Source organism: Rattus rattus, chromosome 9, assembly GCF_011064425.1.
Source record: "Rattus rattus isolate New Zealand chromosome 9, Rrattus_CSIRO_v1, whole genome shotgun sequence".
NCBI lineage: Eukaryota > Metazoa > Chordata > Mammalia > Rodentia > Muridae > Rattus > Rattus rattus.
Genome location: NC_046162.1, coordinates 2,191,669 through 2,212,011, shown reverse-complemented (window position 1 = coordinate 2,212,011; position 20,343 = coordinate 2,191,669). Strand labels below are relative to the sequence as shown.

General features: G+C 46.2%; 1 protein-coding gene across 8 annotated transcripts in view; it reads left to right on the top strand.

Annotated features, from left to right (window-relative positions):
* The window catches only part of Mapk8ip3 (mitogen-activated protein kinase 8 interacting protein 3), a 39,519-nt gene that overhangs the window by 5,749 nt on the left and 13,427 nt on the right, over nt 1–20,343 (top strand). For 2 of the 8 annotated variants that reach the window (XM_032912883.1, XM_032912882.1), the window contains exons 2-8: nt 3,543–3,663; nt 6,519–6,589; nt 6,814–6,905; nt 12,902–13,043; nt 16,495–16,741; nt 17,460–17,562; nt 18,234–18,352. In XM_032912883.1, coding sequence (XP_032768774.1) covers nt 3,543–3,663; nt 6,519–6,589; nt 6,814–6,905; nt 12,902–13,043; nt 16,495–16,741; nt 17,460–17,562; nt 18,234–18,352 — 895 coding nt within the window. Of the gene's footprint in view, nt 1–3,542; nt 3,664–6,518; nt 6,590–6,813; nt 6,906–10,602; nt 10,627–12,898; nt 13,044–16,494; nt 16,742–17,459; nt 17,563–18,233; nt 18,353–20,343 lie in introns of all 8 variants that reach the window. The other 6 variants (XM_032912888.1, XM_032912884.1, XM_032912885.1 and 3 more) reach the window with 4 other exon arrangements.

The window sequence follows — 20,343 nt, the reverse complement described above, 5'->3', positions numbered from 1 at the left end:
TTTTTTTGAGACAGAGTCTTACTCTCTAGCTTAGGCTGGCTTTAAACTTGCAGTAGTACTGTCTTGGTCTTCCAAAAGCTTAGATTATAGGCATGAGCTGCCACATCCAGTTCTTTTGTTATTTTGTGGATTGGTTTGTTTGTTAAATTTATTCATTTTATATGTCTTGGTGTTTCATTTGTGTGTGTGTCTGTGTAACTGCCTATGCCTGGTAACCTGAAAGCCAAAAGAGGGCAAAGAACCCCTTGGGACTAAGTTACAGAAAGTTGCAAGCCACATTGATGCTGGGAATTGAACCCAGATCCTTTGTAAAGAGCAGCCAGTGTTCTGAACCACTAAGCCATTGCTCTAGCCTCTGTTTTCTTTCTTTTCTTTTTTTTTTTTTCCCCCGGAGCTGAGGACTGAACCCAGGGCCTTGCGCTTGCTAGGCAAGCGCTCTACCACTGAGCTAAATCCCCAACCCCTAGCCTCTGGTTTTTTTTTTGTTTTTTTTTTTTTTTTTTTTTTTTTTTTTTTTTTTTTTTGAGCTGGGGATCAACTCAGGGCCTTGCACTTGCTAGGGCAAGCGCTCTACCACTGAGCTAAATCCCCAACCCTAGCCTCTGTTTTTAAGACAACACTCATATTGCCTAGACTGCTAGTCTCAAGCTTACTGCTTTGCTAAGGCTAGCCTGCAGCACCAGGTGTAGTTTTATTCTTTTATTTTTTGGTTTCTCTTTTTGTTTTTGTTTTTTTGAGACAGGGTTTCTCTGTATATCACTGGCTGTCCTTGAACTTGCTCTATAGACCAGGCTGGTCTCAAACTCAGAGATCCATCTGCCTCTGTCTCTGCCTCTGCCTCTGCCTCTGCCTCCTGAGTGCTGGGATTAAAAAAGCATGTGCCACTACTGCCTGACTGTAATCTTATTTTTTTCTTTTTGGTTATTTGTCCTAAAAATCAGAGTGCATTAAATCTGTTGTGTTTAAGATGGATACTGGATGGATTTTTAGTGAATATAAGGAACACTTGTTACATTCCTGAACTGTGGCCATATTACTAACCCACATCTAACATTTGAATATAGAAATATCCTGTGTGAGGCTGGAGAGATGGCTTAGCAGTTAAGAGCACTGGCTACTCTTCCAGACGTCTAGAGTTCAGTTCCCAGCAACCACATAATGGGATCCGATGCCCACTTCTGGTGTGTCTGAAGAGACAGTGTACTCACATACATCAAATAAATAAATCTGAGGGGGGTGGAGAGGAAAGAAAGAAAGGAAGATCTATCTCTGGTTTTGTCGTGTGCTGTCTAATGGTTCTTGCAGATAGTGTCTGTAACTCCAGCCTCCCCACTCGGACCTACACTCGTTTTTGAACCTAGGTAGTTGCCACAGGTGATGGATGGCACAGGCTCAAAAAGCCCAAGCTGCCCCTAGCTTCTTGCCTGTCTGCTTGCTTAATACACAAGACTAACGAGGTGCATTTTTATTTTGAAAGTTCTCTCTCTTTCCTTTCCCCTATCAAGAATGCAAAAAAACCTGATTTTTTGATTCCTCTCAGTGGTCACTTCTAGCAAACTAGATGAGTTCATAGGGGTGTTCCTGGCCCCCAGACTGAGAGAGTAGAGGCTCGCCTTCCGTGTAAAGCATGCTTAGTTCAGGAAAGGTCTAGCAGTCCTGAGAATCCTGACCTCCATCGTCACCTTTATGTTTGACAAGGACATAAAGCTGACTTTCTCACATTATGTTTTATATGTGAGATGGGGAGAGTGATCTCATTCCATGGGATTCTTTTTTAAAACAAAGCTGTCTGATATATATGTCTTCTTCACATGGTGATTGTGTCTAGTTGATTCAGAACCACTTGTTTTCATTGTATAGCTGTGTATACACACAAAACCCCCTGCATTTTGCTGGCTCTAGGGTTTTCTTCCTTCAGCTTGCTTGAGTGCAGTGTCTTTAATCCTGTGTAGATTTCCTCCTGGCCACAGTCTCTTCCCTCCCAGCTTTTCCCCATCCCAACACACACACACACACACACACACACACACACACACACACACACACACACACACACACACACACACACCCTGGGGTGTTCCCCTCTTGCTGGCCATACAGGATGAGTCATCCTTCCAGGATTTACTGGCGCTCTGTGCTCCTGCACAAAGGCCTTGGTCAGACTGCAGCAGGAGGGACATCAGATTGATCAGACAGCTGAGGAGTGTGCGTAGGTGGCTTATTATATGAAGCATGGCCCTACCCCAAAACTGAAGCCTGAAGTCCGCTGTTAGCTTTATATTCATGTCCTCAGAGAAGCTTTGTATGCCTTTAAAGTCCACCTGGTATTTATGTTTCCTACAGATGGGATTTCCTGGTCACATTCCAGTTTTCTGTTCAGTTCTTTTTTTTTTTTTTTTTTTTTTTTTTTTTTTTTTTTTTTTCGAGCTGGGGACTGAACCCAGGGCCTTGCGCTTGGCAGTTACCACTGAGCTAAATCCCCAACCCCTTCTGTTCAGTTCTTACACACTTCCTTCCTCAACTCTTACTACTGTGGGGATTACAAAATGTCACTCACTGAGCTTGACCTTCTGCTGCAGAGGCAGTGTCTGTACCCGGGTCTACACTATGGGTACTGCCTCCTCTCTTGGCCTCATTAGAGTATCTGTTTTGCAGAGTGATTTCTTTTCACTTGGTTTGATGACAGTCATTTTGCTCAATAACTCACCAGGCTCGGGCTTTTCAGAGACAGTGCTTGTAGGTTTTAGTCCAGTAATAATGGATCTTGAGCTAAGAGATGATCAAAATGAAGATTAATGGGGATGGAGAAATAGTTCAGGGGTTAAGAACACTGGCTGCTCTTCCAGAGGACTAAGGTTCAATTCCTAGCACCCACATGGCAGCTCACAACTGTCTGTAACTCCCGTTCTGGAGAATCTGATGTCCTCTTCTGCTCAGCAGGATCCTGCATGAGTGTGGGGCTTGTAAACTCACACAACCATGCACACTTACAAAAATAAAAGAGAACAACAGTCGGGAAGCAGAGGCAGGGGCATCTATGTGAGTTCAAGGCCAGCCTGGCCTATAGTGAGTTCCACAACAGGGAGGGTTTTCCCTGTCACGAAAAAACAAACAATGAAGTGGAGATGAGGAGAAGCATTGCCTTCCTTCATCGTCATGTGTAATTCTGACAGGGGTAATCTGTAGTCTATTGTGAGTAACATGAGCCAGTCATTTGTGGATCCCAATTAACTGGTCGTGGGCCTTCTTACTCATGAGGCCCTAGAAAGGTCTGTGACGGCTGAGCTCACGGTCCATCAGGAATGGTTCTGGTCACTCATTCTTGGACTCTTTTCTTAGTATCAGGGTTTATCTGTGGCGTCTCTCTATATATGGGGAAAGGCAGGCAGCATGAAGAAGGGAAAGGAACCAGGGATCTAGTGAAGATCCTTTCTCTGGTGTCTGGATTCTTGGGTTCTTGAACTTGTTCTTTGCCTTGTGAAAGGTGCTGTCACCTTCTGACCAACACACACCAAGCTTATCTTTGTCCTTCCTATGCGTAGAAATTCATCGAATTTGAAGATGCCTTGGAACAAGAGAAGAAAGAACTCCAGATCCAGGTAGAACATTATGAGTTTCAGACGCGTCAGCTGGAGCTAAAGGCCAAAAACTATGCAGATCAGAGTAAGTAGCCAGCAGGAGCCATGAGTTGGGATTGTGTATATATGCTACAGCTGATCTGTGGAGTACACAAGTTGTTGATTCAAGGGGTGGGTGAGTCTCAACTGCTTGCTTTGTCTCATCACAACTGTGCATTTCCATAGTCAGCTTTAGGTGGAAACAAAGTCCTTGTGGCACAGCACACTTTGACTTCATAGATCTGGCTATAGAAGAGCAAACGCTCACAGCCCCAGTCCTCCTGTGTGTCTAAGGAAGAAGCACTATGGTTGTGAGTCCTGACTGATCTCTGTGAAGCCGGCTGTTTTAGTGACAGTTCCTAAGAGGTCTTTAGGTTTTCTTCTTGTTTGCAAGTACTAGACATTTGCCTACTGCTCACCCGCAAGCATTGATCCTCAGCACAATAGTTTCTAAGTCTCAGCCTTAGGGGAAGTCAGGATCAACCTATTAAACCAGTTTCCCCTTTCCAGAACTCTGGCCAACTGTATTTGTAGGGAAAGATTAAAAAGGTGCTTTTGAAATAAAAAAATAGGGACTGGAAAGATGGCTCAGTGGTTAAGAGCACTGGCTGCTCCTCCAGAGGTCCTAAGTTCAATTTCCAACAACCACATGGTGGTTCACAACCATCTGTAATGGGATCTGATGCCCACTTCTGGCATATACGTATACATGCGGATAGAGCACTCATACACATAAAATAAATCTTTTTAAAAATTTTGCCAAAATTAAAAAAAAAAAAAAAAATGCTAGTGGTGGTAGTGCACACCTTTCATTCCAGCACTGTGGGGACAGAAGTACTTTAAACTATGCTACTATGCCATCATTTGATCTTTTTTTTATGATTTAGTATTTCAGTAACTAAAACACATTTGTCACTTTGTATGGTTACCTTGAGAAACAGCTGCCTTCATTTCTCTGAGAAATTAAAATTGAATTGGGGGAGAGAGAGAAATTGGCTTACTAGATTGCTTTGACCTCTTCCAAGGCTGAAGCTGAGAGGTGATTGTGCTAGATTACTGTCCCCTGAGCATAAGCAGTGGGCAGGCAGCTTCTGTACATGCTAGTATTATGAACAAGAAGCAAACTTAAATGTCCTTTGTAATCTATATAATAAACCTCATTTTATACAGGTGCTGTGACTTTCCTTCTGATTAGTGTTTGACATGTGAAAAGGTACTGGCGCTTTTTCTAGGAAGAAAAAAAACCAAGTGAGATTACTGAGCGCTGATTGCCCAGGCTGGCTTGAAGCCTGGGGCCAAATGGGAGTCTCTCTCTGAGGTAGTAGCTGTGCACACACCCAAGCAGCGGCCCACAGGGAGGGCTCCACTAAAGCTGGCAGCCAAGAGGCAGCCTTTCCAAGGGACAAAGACAGGCTGAGTTTGAACACACCCAATATGGGTAGACGTCTTGTTTCTTGGGCAGCCACATAAGTGTGTGCTGTTTTAGTTTATGTAAGTCATGCATATAGTTCACAAATGTCTATAAGTCAAGTATATAAGTCACATATGTTCTGTGCTTTATACACATATATATCTAAGTCATGTGTGGGTTGGGTACTAGTATCTGTAAGTCACATGTGTGCTAGCTACTAGAGTCTTCTAAGTTATAGGCTTTGGATGTTGGTGTTTGTGTTGGGTGCTAGTATCCCTAGGTCCCATCTGTGTTGAGTTTTGGTGTCCCTGGGCCTCATGTGCTTTGGGTGCTAGTATTCTTGGGCTCTATGTGTGGTGTATATTGGTGTCCCTGGATTGGTGTGCATCGGGTACTTATGTCTTTGAGTCTAGTTTATGTTAGGTGCTGGTGTCCATGCTTCAAACTCCTTCAAGAGAAAAAAAAATGCAGTTGACATTGCCTGGCATTGATGCTTATACTGAGCTTCAAAAAGGGGTCCCTACACTGCTGGTAGTAACCAGTTATCCGCTACAGGATTAGCAGTAGTAGTCTCCACAGATGCTACCTGGCCCATTCCCAGAGCATAGAGTGCAGCATGTGTGGAGCTGTGTAATTTGTTAGTTCAATCTAGAAAAGACATCAGGAGGCCATGGGGAGGTGAGGGAAGCCTCTCACTGAGGACAAATGAAAGCCGGTGAAGGACCATACCCCCCAGTGTCCAGGACACACAGCCGCACATGTCCTGCCTTACTTTGTTCATCACCATCACTCAGTAGGCTACGAAGGAAGGCACACATGGGCAGCATCATGCCTGCTCCATTAGCAGGGCTCAGGGACAGTCTGCCTGGCCATTATTGCCATTTAGCTTGTTTTAGACAAGAACATGCCATACCAGAGGGGACCATTCTAGGTGTCACCAGGGACTACCAGTTTTGGGTAGTATCCTAGAGAAAATAAGGTCAGCTCTTGATGTATATAAAGAATGCAGCTATTCATTTCATTACATGCCTCTGAGCTCGGTCAGACTCAGATCATCCACTTGAATTTTCTCTTTTCATGAGCTTCTCACTTATTTTATTTAAAATTTTTTATCTAGTTATTTATTTGTTATAGGGGTTTGGGGGATGGAGCTCAAGGCCATGTTCATCATACTAGGCAAGTGGTCCTCACCTCTATTTTCTGTTGGCACATGTTCTAAGATTTACCTGGGTTTGGAAGCTTCTGGCTACTCTGAGCAGATCCTTTTGTCAGTCCCACCCGTCCTGGTTTCTCTTACAACAGGATTGAGTGTTCTCACATGTGAGGCTCACACCACATGCACATGCCCCTCGCCTTCCTCCTAGTTCTCTCACCATTCTGAGCAGAGTGCTGCTCTGCTGTACCGTGGGCCAGGGTTGTTGCCGTCCGGAGGCTGTGGACGGAGCTGTGGAGGCAGACTGTGCAGCTGACACAGTGGCTGTGTTTTCTAGTTTCCCGATTGGAGGAACGGGAATCGGAGATGAAGAAGGAATACAATGCCTTGCACCAGCGGCACACAGAGGTAGGTGCTAGTGGGTATTCTGCTGGCGTGAGAGTGGGTTTTAATTGCCAGGGCTGCGTCTTACCTTTGGCTGCTGATCTTTGGTCACTTCTGCTGATACCTTTGTTTGGTAGACAACTGATTGCTCGTGTTCCCTAAAAAATTGTCTTATCCAAGCACAACACTTGAGAACCCTAGCGTTGGGAGTTCAGTGGGTGACACTAACAGGGAACCCTTCTTGACAGATGATCCAGACCTATGTGGAACACATCGAAAGATCTAAGATGCAGCAAGTTGGGGGTAGCGGCCAAACAGAAAGCAGCCTGCCCGGGCGGAGGTAGGTGGGTTTGGTGGGCAGGACCTGGTGGGCAGGAACGGGGAGTGGTAGGGACACTGGACAGGAATGTGCATGAAGGTGGATTGGCTTTGCTGTAACTACCTTGCTTTCTGCTCAGTCCCAGGTCTTTGTCTGAGGCTCAGAAAAATTGTGTACAGTCTGTCCTTGCTCTATATGGATTCTAATTTTGTAAACTTTACTACTTATTAAAATATATTTGAAACTTTGCCAGTCAGTATCACAGTGCTTTCATAGCTATGTGAGCATATTGTGGGGGTGTGGAGTTTGAACCAAGGGCAAGTTCTTAACCAAGATTTAACTCAGTGGTGCTCTAATTTCCCATGTGAACCTCAACCTAGATGCCAGTAGGAGGGGCAGCAGGATCTGCACAGCAGCCTGACAGGAAGAAATACACGGAGGCCTTGGCCCAAAGATGGCTTTGAAGCAATTGGGACTTTAAACAGTCACCCAACCTTATTTGACCTTATTTTCTTGTTTATACCGAGTGTATATGTATCATCTAGAAGAGTTGATTCAGATGAACTGTGGGATCTGAAACTGAAATCTTTGTAAAATATGTACAGACTCCCCCCTTGGGGCAGTAGCTTAATGTTCTTTATCTGTGCTCTAAAACAGGCATGTTTAGCCTTGTGTATGGGTGCTAAGATAGCTATGTATGCAGCCCAACACATCTGTAGATAACAATGTCAAAAAGTTAGACCCCTCTACTCTAGAATGTACTATTACTAGTCAACTTTTTTAGAAGAATGGTGAGACTTTTTATGCAGCCCCATCCCTGTACCTCATGCAGGGTAAGATAATGTCCAAACCCCTAGGTCCCTGTTATGCCCAAGTTCAGGATTTGGTGCTAGTTTTGCTCAAACATCAGGAAGAATCCTGCTGAACTTGGCTTCCTTACCACCTTCTGTCTAGTCAGGGTATCTAGAGAGCAAGTCTCAGAGGTCTCAGGAGAGTTGAACAATTAGAGACAACATTAGTCAAGTGTGGGGAGGGGTGGGAGACAGAGCACACAGAACCACAAATTTTTGAACCAGGCATCACCTTATTGCTTTGTGGTCCCAAATTCCTACAGTTAAACCTTTTGAAATCAGGTCTGGAGACCAGAAAAAGCCTTTAGTTGCTTCATAATAAGACTCTATATTCCTCTTCCTTGCTTGTTCTGTGGACTATATCTACAAATGGAAAGGTTCAGGATATACAGCTCTGGGCTGAGTGTGGCAAAGCTGTCCTCTTCAGCAGGCCAGTCTTTGACGTGAAAACAAGATGCATGCGAAAGCCTGAGGAAGGTAGGGAGAGTCTGGGCGTGTGTTCTCTGTCATGGTGCTGCTGCTTGTAGCAGAAAGTAGGCAGTGTACAAGCCATTTAAAGAGATCCCAAGCACTACAAAAATTACAAGACAACATGGATCGTTTTGTGAGCTATAAGCCTGAATTCACTAGCTGGCCCAGGAAGATTCCTTCCTTACAAACTGTGATGTTGTTTCCTTAAAAGGATCTCCCAAGTTACCAGGCTAATGTTGTGATCTTTAAGGAGGTATCTGAATCTGATGTAGCGGAGGGAGTGGGGCTGTTGGCATCTCTGTGTAGGGCCACAGCATTCTAGAACCTTCAAGAAATCTCTGCCATCATAAGTTTCAGGAGAACATGTTGGAGCAAGGCATGATGGCTCAAGTCTGTAATCTGAGCATTTAGGAGTTGAGGCAAGAGGAAAATCCATGTTAAACACCAACTTGGACTACATAGTAAGTTCCTGGGTAGCTTAGGCTACAGAGTAAAGCACTGTCTTTGAGAGAGAATTCCTTAACAGCTTTGTGGTTGAAAATATGGGGGAAGCCTGCAAAATGTATCCCAGGAATCTGGGCAATGTGACCTAAACCCAGGATTGCAGATTGCATGTATCTTGTGTCACAGGTGGGTACTCCAGGCCCTGTAGTGCTGAAGAAATAGATAACCTAGGGTCCTCTGAGCTAAGCCAGAACCAAAGCTGGGTTGGGTTCAGAACCATGTAGGCTGTGAAGCTTAGCCTCTGGTGGCTCTGACCATCACCATGAGCCAAGCTAGGTTACCTGCTTTTCCTTGGAAAGGAAACACCTTAGTTCCAGGCAGGAGTGCTTTACTGTTGGTGTCTGCTTAGTGAAGGGATAGAGGCCCGTCCAGGGCTTGCTACCAAGACATTCCCATGGGCTCCGTTCTTTTCACCAGAAAGGAATCCAGAGCCTCTACTTCTGCTCTGGGTTCTCTCCTCTACTCAGATTTTTTTTTTCTCGTCTCCAGGCAACCAGGCTATAGGAAGCATGCTTCCTACCTGAGAGGAACTTAGGGCCCTTAAGCTGGTGCTGCCTCCTGTCCTTTCTTCCCTAAGAGAACCAGCATGCCCTTGACATGTTTCATGAGAAGTGGAGCTGTGAGGCTCCTCTGCCTGTGGCCATCCTGTGTTCTCTGGGCAGCATAGGACCCTTGGTGCCAAGAATAAGGATGACTTGTATAGTGATGGTGCAAGGGAGAGGCTTTTTATGCCTTCTAGACGCCCCAAGAAGCTTTCAGGCCTTTTCTGTTGTTTGACAAATGGGATTTTCTAACCTAATCAGGAAAAGTGCTCACTGAGTTCAAACCCTTGGGTATTAATCAGATATGACCTGATCTTCTAATTGATCTCCAAGACTAAGGAATAAGCAGCCATGTTGCCTTAGTCTCCTGACCCCATTGCTAGACTTCCACACTAGTCTCCACAGCATAGGAGGAGGGCGCTTGTTAACCAGGCTTATGGAGATGGAGTGTGGAACATGGGAGAGGGGATACTCACCTCTGGGCTCTTCCCACCACCCTGGCCAGTGCCTCTGAAGTTCCTCAACCCAGAGATTCCATTCTCCCTTCCACTATTGAGTAGTTAAGTAGAAACTAATCAGTCTCCCGTGGTCCAAACCCAAGCTGGCACAAGGTAGTGCAGAGCCCCCTCATGGACATCAACTATTTTGATCCAAAATGTGGGCTAATTGAGATGAGGAAAAAAACCCTTCCTCCATCCCAAGTGTGTGTGCACTGTCACAGACAGGGACTACACTTGAGCATTGCCCTTGGGATGAGTTAGAAGGAAGCTGTGTCCTTTAGGTCAGGTGTTTAAATTGCTCCATTCTGAGCTCACACTTCTTCAGATCTCCACAAGGACTTTATAAAGTCTTTATTCCTCCTGAGTCTGAGCTGCTGGCCACTTGTAATGCAGGTGGCCTTTTCCTGCACTCCTGGTGTGGTTTTCAGAATCTGTATGTCTGGAATGAGCTCAGTGAACTCTCCAACACTTGAACCATTGCTGCGTATGTGCATGGGAGCCTGTGTTGCATCTGTGCTCTTATCCTGTGTGCACATGGTATTTGTGATAAGTCCTATGTTTGCCAACCTACCTGTTCCATAGGCCACATTCTACAGTCTTTTGTCAAAACCATAAGGATCTGAACCTCATGTGTCTATTCCCTGTAGAAATTTGTGTCTAGCTATTGTTTGTATGGAGGGGAAAACATGATGGGGTACAGATATCTCATCGTTATCATCATGTGCTTTCTCTGGGAACACATGCATAGATAATAGCCAGTGTGACCTTCATTCTCTAATGTGGTCTTCTTGTCCTGCCTGCTGTGCTGTCGCTGCTATGTGCTGGCCATTGTGTCTGTTGCTGCTTGCAGTCCTCGCCAGTCGTGGAGGAAAAGGTAAAGCCTGCTGGTCTCTGTCCATGGCAGTGCTAAGTTCACTGTGAGGACTGGGGTTGTCTGTGGGAAGGATTAGGACAGTGATTGCTTTGACTGAGATCAGTTTTCTTGATGACCTCTGCAGCTATACTCACAAGGCTGAGGAGGCACAGACTTGTTGCATACCCTAGCATAGCCACACTGAAGTTGGCAGAGCAAGTGTTCCTTGAGATTTTCAGGTTCCAGGTTGTACCCCACACTCAAGAACTGTCTGCCCTTATCACATTGACTCCAACCAGAGAGCAGTGTGTGGCTGCAGTTCCAGTTTGCTCTGACTTGGGAGGTGGTAGGCCAATAGAAACATCTCAAGCTGTGGATTTAATCATCAGTAGTGTGTGTGTCCTTCCATCCTTTGAAACAAGAGCCACCTTTGCTCTTTGCATCCTGTAGCATCTGGAGGAAAGGAGCAGGAGAGGCATCATTGACTTAGGACCTAGGAACACATTATGTGCTTCTCAGCCAGGTCACGAGTAAGAGTGCTTAATGGGGTCAGAACTGGGCCCAAGGGTCTTCCCCAGGGGAGGCAAAATGTGGTCCAGGAGACTAGGAACCTGCTGGAACAGGCAGGGCTAGTGAGCTCTTCTGCCTTCTCAGTCCCTGACTGTGCTGCCCTCTCAGTGGCCCAGAGACTCGGCACTTGTGGGATGTTGTCAAACAAACTTTCCAAATCTTTTGGGACACAGCATCTGAATTATTTCTACTTAATGGTAACAGGCCAAGCAAACCCTATGTGAAGGAATAATGCAGCCCAGGTACTGCAGAGTGCCTTCCTGAGAGGCCGAAGCCCTGAGCACTCCTCCACTACTTTAACCATGGTCCCCACATGAAACACCAGCCTCTTTGATTCTATCCTTGCCATGACAAGAAAGAAGTTTGTAAGAAAGCAAACTCAAGTCCCAGCAAGTGCGAGGGGTCTCCTTACTGTAGGAGACAGTGTTGTTTTGGACAGGACAGACTAATCGTTAGATTTCTAGCAAGACACCCTTGCCCAGACTCATGCTTTCTCAAGCTAAACAGCCCCCTACAAACAGTTCCTGAGTTTATTACTACCTTCAGCCTTCCTCCTCACCCCTTGCATTCTTCATGAAGTAAGGAGAGAACACACATTTACTTCCTTCAGAGTATGTGTGCTGGCATCTGGACATGGCTCCATGTGTCTAGGGGCTGAACACTTAGTGTCAGAAGCTATGGCATGAACAGACACTAATGCTTGATCTGAACAGCTTTGAACATTTTAGACAGACAGCCCTGGGTGTGTGGTGTTGCCTAGACCTGTTTGCGACCAAACTTTGATTGGCAGCCTCTACTTCCGGATGTGCCTTCTGTTGGCAATGATGACGGAGGACATCTGCACATAGAAACATTGTCCTTTAACAGTCACAACAGCAGTGTTCTTTGTTTTGACCATGTCCTGTTAGAAGGGTCTATGAGGAGATGATTCAGTGGAGGTCAGATCCCCCAGAGCTTGCTGGCCAGGTAGTGTAAGCAATGGGTACATTCAAAATACGAGGTGGAGAATCTTACACACAAACCTAAGAGGTCCCAGAGAACTGGTGGGTGAATGGAAAATAAAGGGTCTGGTTGAGTCTGGAGAAACGGCTCAGCAGTTAAGAGCACTTACTCTTCTTCCAGAGCACGGGGCTCACAGCTGCCTGTGCCTCTAGATCTGACACTTCCTTCTGGACTCACACACTGCACACATATATTCAGAATTTTAAAACAGTTAATATTGAAAAAGCTCTTGTTGACATTGCTTTAGGATTACCAGTTCTAACACTGCTTTTGTTTAAAATAAGACAAAATAGGGGAGCTGGAGAGATGGCTGATGGGTTAAGAGTACTAATTATTCCAGAAAACCTGGGGTTTGATTGCTATACCCACATGGTAGCTAGCTCACAACCATCTGTAACTCTAGTATCAGGGAATCCAATGCCTTCTGACCTCCATCGCACCAGGCATGCATGTACACAGATATAAAGGTAGGCAAAACCAGCCATATACATTAAATTAAAATGTTAAATTAGAGCATGACAGAAGGGGAAAATACATAAATCCTACCCTGTTAAGGAACATTTCCACACGTTTCTCAAATGTGTAGAAATGATACTTAGTGGCTGGGTGCAGGATGCTACTTTAAGCATAGACAGTATCTCCGTCAAAATCAAAAAATGGACTTCGATTCTCTCAGAGCACCATCTAACCATCTGCTCCTGTGCTTACCTCTCTTCTGCAGCAGGAAGGAGCGTCCCACCTCTCTGAATGTCTTCCCCCTGGCTGATGGAATGGTACGTGCACAGATGGGGGGCAAGCTCGTGCCTGCGGGGGACCACTGGCACCTGAGTGACCTCGGCCAACTACAGTCCAGCTCCAGCTACCAGGTTTTGTAGCCGTGTGTGTAGTGAAGGTCCCCAAACTACTGGTATCCTATGTCCGCTCAGGGGACTCCAGTCTTTGATATTTTCCCTGAGTTAGTCTATTGTCACCTTACATGAGACAGGGACAAGAAACAGAGCTGCACTGTCAGGACATGTGAGCTTCCTGCTCTCTTTGACCTCACAGTGGCACCTGTGAGTTTGGGACAGCCCCCTTAGTTTCTCAGGCCACTCTGCAGCCAAGGAAGCCATGTCTATTAAGGCTGAACAACCAGAACATCTCCCCAAATACATGCCTATCTCTGACTAGACGCCAGCCAGAGTGCGCTCAGTATCTAGAGGCTGAGGCTTCTGCTTGGAGGAGGAGCTCATAGATAATGACATGGCTCTTGCCTTGGGCTCTTTTCTATTTGTCTTTGGCCATAGCTCCTCAGCTACAAGCTGAGATGGGAGATACCACCACCCACAGGTGTGCACCCCAAACATGGAGCCCAGAAAAGGCCAGGTCATTCATTCAGGGCTCCAGGTCACTTTCTGTACAAGGGTGGGGACATGTACTTAGACTGCCTAGAAGGCAGCTGCAATACTGTCAGGCAACGGAGTGCCTTCCTGGGGTGGAGGAGGTGCCCTTTGGTCTGGTAAAAAGTTCTTCACAGAGGGAATGGGGGCTGGGGGGACACATGCTCTTGAGCCTCTGGACTTGATGGTGTGGGCTCTAGGACCTGTGACATTTCCTGCTGTTGCTCTACTGTCCTTCATGGGTCCAGCTTGCCCATGGGGGCTGCTGTTTGCTGCCAGCTGTGTCAGAAAGTGACCCACTGCTTCCACTCCTGTTTTAGGCAATGAATGTATCTGCAAGACAGGTGCTGATGCCCTGTCTCACTGTCCTGCCAGTGTATGTACCCCAAGAAGAAGGCACCAAGACCCATAAGAACACTCCTATCCCTGCCACCTAGATATGGCCTTGCCATTATGCCGCTTCTCATGCTTGCTCGCTCAGCCTCTCTCCCTCCCTCACACCAGACCTGTGAAAAGGCTTCCTTTAAGCATTTGCAGAAGCTATAAGAACTTCCAAATGCCAGGGGAGCCTATGCCTGACCCCGACTGGCTCTAGACACCTCCTCAGGGCTGTGCTTTACCAACTTTTCTTCTTACCATGTCTTTTCTATCTCTACTATGTTGTCTGAAGTCCTTCATCTCTCTTAAACCATATTGTTTTGTGTTTTAGTTTATCATATGTTTTATTTGATTTTTCTTTTTTAAAAAGTAATTATACATTAAGTTCTTTTTATTTCATGTTCCATATTTTAAGGTTTTTCTAATTTCTTAATTTTTGTTTGTTTTTTGTTTTGTTTTTTGTTTTTATATACTGTAGTGTTTTAACCAAACAGTTGTGGCTACTCATGGTGAGGAATGACCGCTAAGAGTGTGGGTTCTTTGCAATACATTTGGAGGTCACTGCTCCCCGTTGATGGTTTAGGAGGTTGAGAGGTTTGCCCTAGGTAAGTGGTGGCCAGGGGGTGTATCCCCTGGGTAAGTGTGGCCCTGTAGGATAACAGAGCCGGGGCACTGGGGGAGGCACAGCCAGAGGGCAGAACGCCCCCATTTTTACCAAAGGGTCACAATAGGCAGCAGACTATGGACACTGAAGGAAGGAGGTGTGAAATAGTGGGACTCATACCCCTGGCTTCTTCCTGGCCTGCTTGGAATTTCTTTTGTGCCCTTTACTGGGTGGCAGCAGCTGACGTCTACATCTGGAAGGTACCTGGATGACTCCGAAGAGAAGCAAACACAAGTCTTTTGAGAGCTACATCTCAAAAGCTCCATGTAAGCCATGCTTGCCTTTTTTGGCACTCACAAGGATATGAAGAAAAAAATGTTTCTCCCTTGTCATACTGGGCAGAAGCTGGATCCAGATACAGAGCTACAATTTTGTTACAGAGTCGTTTCCAAGATGATGGACTGCATGCTGGTGTAAGGGTTCTTGCCTCTGCATTGCTAGATAGGACTGAATTGTGTTGGCTATGGGCCATTGTGGCCACTGTAAGTTACAGAACAGCATCTTGAGCTCCACTCACTTGATGCCGGGAACACCATCAATTCTGACAAGAGACTTGTCCTTTGCCAAGCATCCCGTGCACAGTTGTTTATTTAGAAATAAAGCAGTGTGGTAGATAAAGACAGAACCTTGTCCTTTGAAGACATGACAGTCTTCAGTACTGAGAGACTAGTGCTAGTGCCTGGCAGTGGTCCAGTGAGTTGAGCAAAGGCATCCCCAGAACCAGCTCCGACCTCTGAGAGCCAGGGGCAGACTGTTGAGTTCATATCGCGGCATTTACCCTGCTCTGCACAGAGCCGTGTACTCCTTTTTCCTCACTGTATCCTGGTGAACATCCTCACCAACAGAACACTGTTCTGAAGGCTGCCCTCTCTCTGGAAGACAAAACTCTAGAACCCAGGACAGTACATACCTGCGATGTTTAGTTGTTCTCCTTGGCCTTCACAACAGAGAAGCAAAGGGATTTGAAGGGCAGCTGTTGCCTGGAGTAACCAGGGCACCTGCTCAGTCACATGTCGTACACAACTGTCAATAATAATTAATAGAGGAGCGTTTGAGGCAGTTTTCATTGTGACTGCCTAAAGTTTTATCAGGAAAGAGCCCAAGAATGAAATGTGTGCTTCTTGTTTTGTTGAGTGCTGGTTTTCCTGTCACAAGATTTATAAGGTTAGCAGCTGGCTTCTCTATGAGACTGAGTTTCCTCCAGAACAGTTCCCATTTTCTTTTTTCTTTTTTTTTTTTTGGAACTGGGGACCAAACCCAGGGCCTTGCGCTTGCTAGGCAAGCGCTCTACCACTGAGCTAAATCCCCAACCCCAACAGTTTCCATTTTATTAAAGCAGAATTTGCATTGCTGTTCAGGGCTAAACTTTGGTTCAGCTGATGTGTGAAAAAAGCATTCAGGATCTCCCTAGGAGGTCCCAGCCATAGAATCAGAAACACTGTTCCTCTCTAACACTCTCCTCAGCCAGGGCCGAGCATTTGTGTCCTAGAAGTGGTTAAGAGGGAGTAGTAGTAAAGTGTTTAGTGTATGGCACACCTGGCTACCCAGTGCCAGGTAGCAGCTTCCTTATCCCTGCGTAGAGCCCTTTGCCCCATGCTAGTCTGCCCACAACTGCAAAGGTCACCCACTGTGTCCTCTACCATGTCCTCTGTGTAGCATCACATCAGTCATGATTGTGCTGGGCTATCCTATGACAGGTATAAGCTGAAAATCCCACTCATCATTGTTCAGGAGTAACTAGGCCCAAAGGAGGTTCCTGCCTCTACAGGTGGGCACAGTGTTGTTTGTTTGTAACCGTGTAGCAGAGAAACAGAGCCATGGGGCCTCAGCAATGTCTCTAACCATGGCACCATGGCTTACTGTGATGTTCTTCCTTCTTTCTCTGTTTGGCTCTAGTGTCCAAACGATGAGATGTCTGAGTCAGGCCAGTCCTCAGCAGCTGCAACACCCAGTACCACAGGTACCAAATCCAACACACCCACATCCTCCGTGCCCTCAGCAGCCGTCACACCACTCAACGAGAGCCTACAGCCCCTGGGGGACTATGGCAGTGTCACAAAGAACAACAAACGTGCCCGAGAGAAGCGCAACAGCCGTAACATGGAGGTCCAGGTCACCCAAGAGATGCGGAACGTCAGTATTGGTGTGTAGTCTGTCCAGTGCCCCACCCACCATCCCATCCCTGGTGAGAGGCCATGTACCCGCTGCTCACTGCCTCTCTTGTCCACACCTGAGAGGTGTTTCTTTTTGGGTTTAGCTTGAACAGAAAGAATAACTAAGACTTCTATGGCAAGTACCACAGGTAGGCAGTTTAAATAGCTGTCCAACATTAGGAGGACAAGGACCAAGGTGCAGGCAGTCTCTCCTGAGGTCTTTCTTGCTGGGCTTACAGAGGGCAAACTCTCTGCGTCCTCACAGTATGTCTGTGTTCTAATCTCATAAGGACCCCAGTTGAGTGAGATGAGCCACGTGACCTCGTTTTATTTGATCACTTCCTTAAAGACCAGACTCCAAGCTGGTCAAGGCGGTATACATCTGTAATTCCCAGCTCTTGGGAGGTAGAGGCAGGAGAATTAGGAGTTCAAGACTAGCCCAGGGTGCATGAGATTCAGAGAGAGGGAGACACCCAGTTTTGAAACTTACACAGGCCAGGCCAGGAGTGAGAGCTCCCCTCAGCAGTGCACACCTGTTGGTTACAGGCTTTCCTCCCTAGACTCTGTGAGAGTCTCCATTCACCTGGGCAGTATGGGGAGAACCCTTTTTTCACAGTCATGTCTAGTAGAAGTAAGTGTAAATTCTGTAGATGCGGGGCAGAAGTTTTCAGGCTGTCTGCTCACACAAGGTTCCTGTGTCTGTACTAGGTATGGGTAGCAGTGACGAGTGGTCCGATGTTCAGGACATTATCGACTCCACCCCAGAGCTGGATGTGTGTCCGGAAACCCGTTTGGACCGCACAGGAAGCAGGTGCTCATTCAGACAGGCTCTAGATGAGGGATTCAGTGTGCTTGGTGGGGTGGGGAGTGGAGACGCATCATTATCATATCCCCGTCATGTCTGTACACACATGGTAGGGTCATTATCCTATCCCAGTCATGTCTGTACACACATGGCAGGGTCATTAATCATTGGGCAGGTATATCAGTCAGCTTCCTTAAATCATCAAGACAAGCCTTTAGTCAGAGCACTCGGGAGGCAGAGGCAGGCAGTCTCTGTGAGTTCAAGACTATACAGAGAAACCCTGTCTCAAAAAACCTAAATAAATATAAACAAACAATAGTGATCAGGAGGAGGAGGGTTGGTTTTGATTCACAAGACTAGGAGTTTCAGGGCTTTAGCCTTTGAGCTTGTAGTAACACAGTATATCATGAGGGAAGCATCTGGTGAGAGAACTGCTTACTTCATGGAGTCCCAGAATTGAGGAAGGGCTAGGGTCCCACTAGTACCTTTGAATGCATACTCTCTGTAACCTCCTTTCCTCCCAGCTAGCCCACCTCCTAAAGTTGCACCATATACTTCTAGGGTCTGAGCTTTTGCAGACATTTCAGTTGCAGGACCTCAACTCAAGCTTGGCGGGCTACTGTCTGGAGGTACAGCAGTGCTGTTCCTAACTACTCTTTCTGTATGTATCCCAACAGCCCAACCCAGGGGATCGTAAACAAAGCTTTTGGAATCAACACCGACTCCCTGTACCATGAACTATCTACAGCGGGGTCTGAAGTCATCGGGGATGTGGACGAGGGAGCTGACCTTCTAGGTAAACACAACCCATGACTCTGACATTCGGACTCTGTTGGTCTTTTTATTTAGTTAGTTATGATGAAGGAAAGGTTTTATGCTCCTTTGGACTGAGGACTTTTATTTCATAATGTTACTAAAGTAAATTCTTCTTTTTTTGAATTTTCCCTAAAATCTCCAGTTTATGGTTTTTTTAATTTATTCACAAAGACATACTGCTAGCACTTGGTATCCACTGGATGTCCCTTGTTGGCAGCTAAGTACACTGTGCTCTAGGAAAAGCTCTGGATTTTGGACTGGTTGTAGCAAATGCCTGTGGCAGCCATTCCTGGGTTTCTCCAGGGCCACACCTCTACTTGCTGGGGAAAGGAGAAGGCTACCCCCACAGGCCTCCATATTCAGTTATAAGCAGAAAGCTGTAGGACTCTACTTCTCATTGCTCCACAGGTCAGGTAGGGCAAGACCATCACCAAGTAAGTGAGGGGTGGGCAGGGTCAGATACATGGGAGCGCAGGGGATGGCTCTGACATGCCTTTAATGGCCAATGGTTATAAGTTTATGTAGCTGACACTACTGCTGCAGATAGGCAGTGATGGAGTGTGCTCTGGGGAAGCGAACATCAGAGTCCTGTTCTGGCACAACAAAGATGAATCCCTCTCTGTGTGTTGCTTTGCTCTCATTTCTGTGGAACAGTGACCACCCTGAGCAGAGGTTGCCTTGAGTCTTGTCTTGCTGGCAGGTGTTCTGGAGCCTTTTTGTGTGTGGAAATAGGAAGTCAGATGGACATAAGGAACTCAGGCAGGACCCGCTACTGTATAATCTGTGAATACAAATTACTTACTATGGTGACCAAGTTCTGGAAGCATGAGCTCGGTTCTGTCTCCTCTACTTAGTTAGATACCCACCCAAGGGTCCTCCTGGCCTGTGGCCACAGCCACTCATGTGGTCTTAAAGACAATACAGCACAGACAGCAGGATTCAGTGAGTAAGCGTGCCTGAGCAACCTGTGGATATGTGGAGACACGAACACCTCACAGGCAGGAGAGGGAGAGATGCTGTGTAAGTCTTAAGACAGTAGGTGGTCATCAGCTACGATTATAGTGGCGAGCCCCCTTCCCAGGAGACCTGGCTTTCAGCTCCATGTATCTCAACTATGAAGGAAGTAAAAGGTATCTGCCCTGTCACACACTGTATGTATCAAACATAAGACATCAGCAATAGCAACATACACTATGTTAAGAAGCTCAGTTATTTAAAAAAAGAGAGAGAAGTGGTGGGGGAGACTGGGAGGAAAAGAGGATGGGGAGGAGCACCTGCGATGGGATGTAAGAGAACTAGGTAAGTAAATAAGTATGTTGCCAGTTATTGCACCCATGTAAGCCTTCAGAAATGCTGAGGAAAACACATATTATGGAATGGAGGTTTTAGGAGTAGCAAGTATCATGCCCACCTCTGCCTGCACTATCTTCTGGAAACAGCAGAGCACACACCAGTGGTAAGGTAATGCGTTCCCCATGTTCAAGTCAGGAAGCTGATCCGCAGAGAAGTCCAGCAATTCCCTTGCTTGGGAGAATCCAAATTGTGACATGCAGACTCAGCCTGTGTCACTGTGGTGGTGCTCAGACCCATTCCTTCATAATAGACTACTCCATGTGGTAACGAGTTCTAGATGTCTGGAGATGGCTCTCCTTAAGAAGTAGATACACTTGTGAAAGAGGATGATAAGTCAGAGCTGTTTGCACGAAAATGAGCTTCAGTCCATATTGTAATAAGATGGTTACCTGATCTTATAAAACAAATTAATTCTAGGTTCATTAAATATTTAAACAAAATTACAAAGGGAATGGAACTGAGGAAGAATATTAAAGAATATTTCCATAAACCGGGTCTTTACATTACCAAAACCATCAAAGAAAATGTCTATACATGTGACTGTGATCATTAATGAGTGTGTGCGCGTGTGTGTGTGTGTGCGCGTGCGCTCTCTCGGAGTGTGGCTCAGTAGTAGAG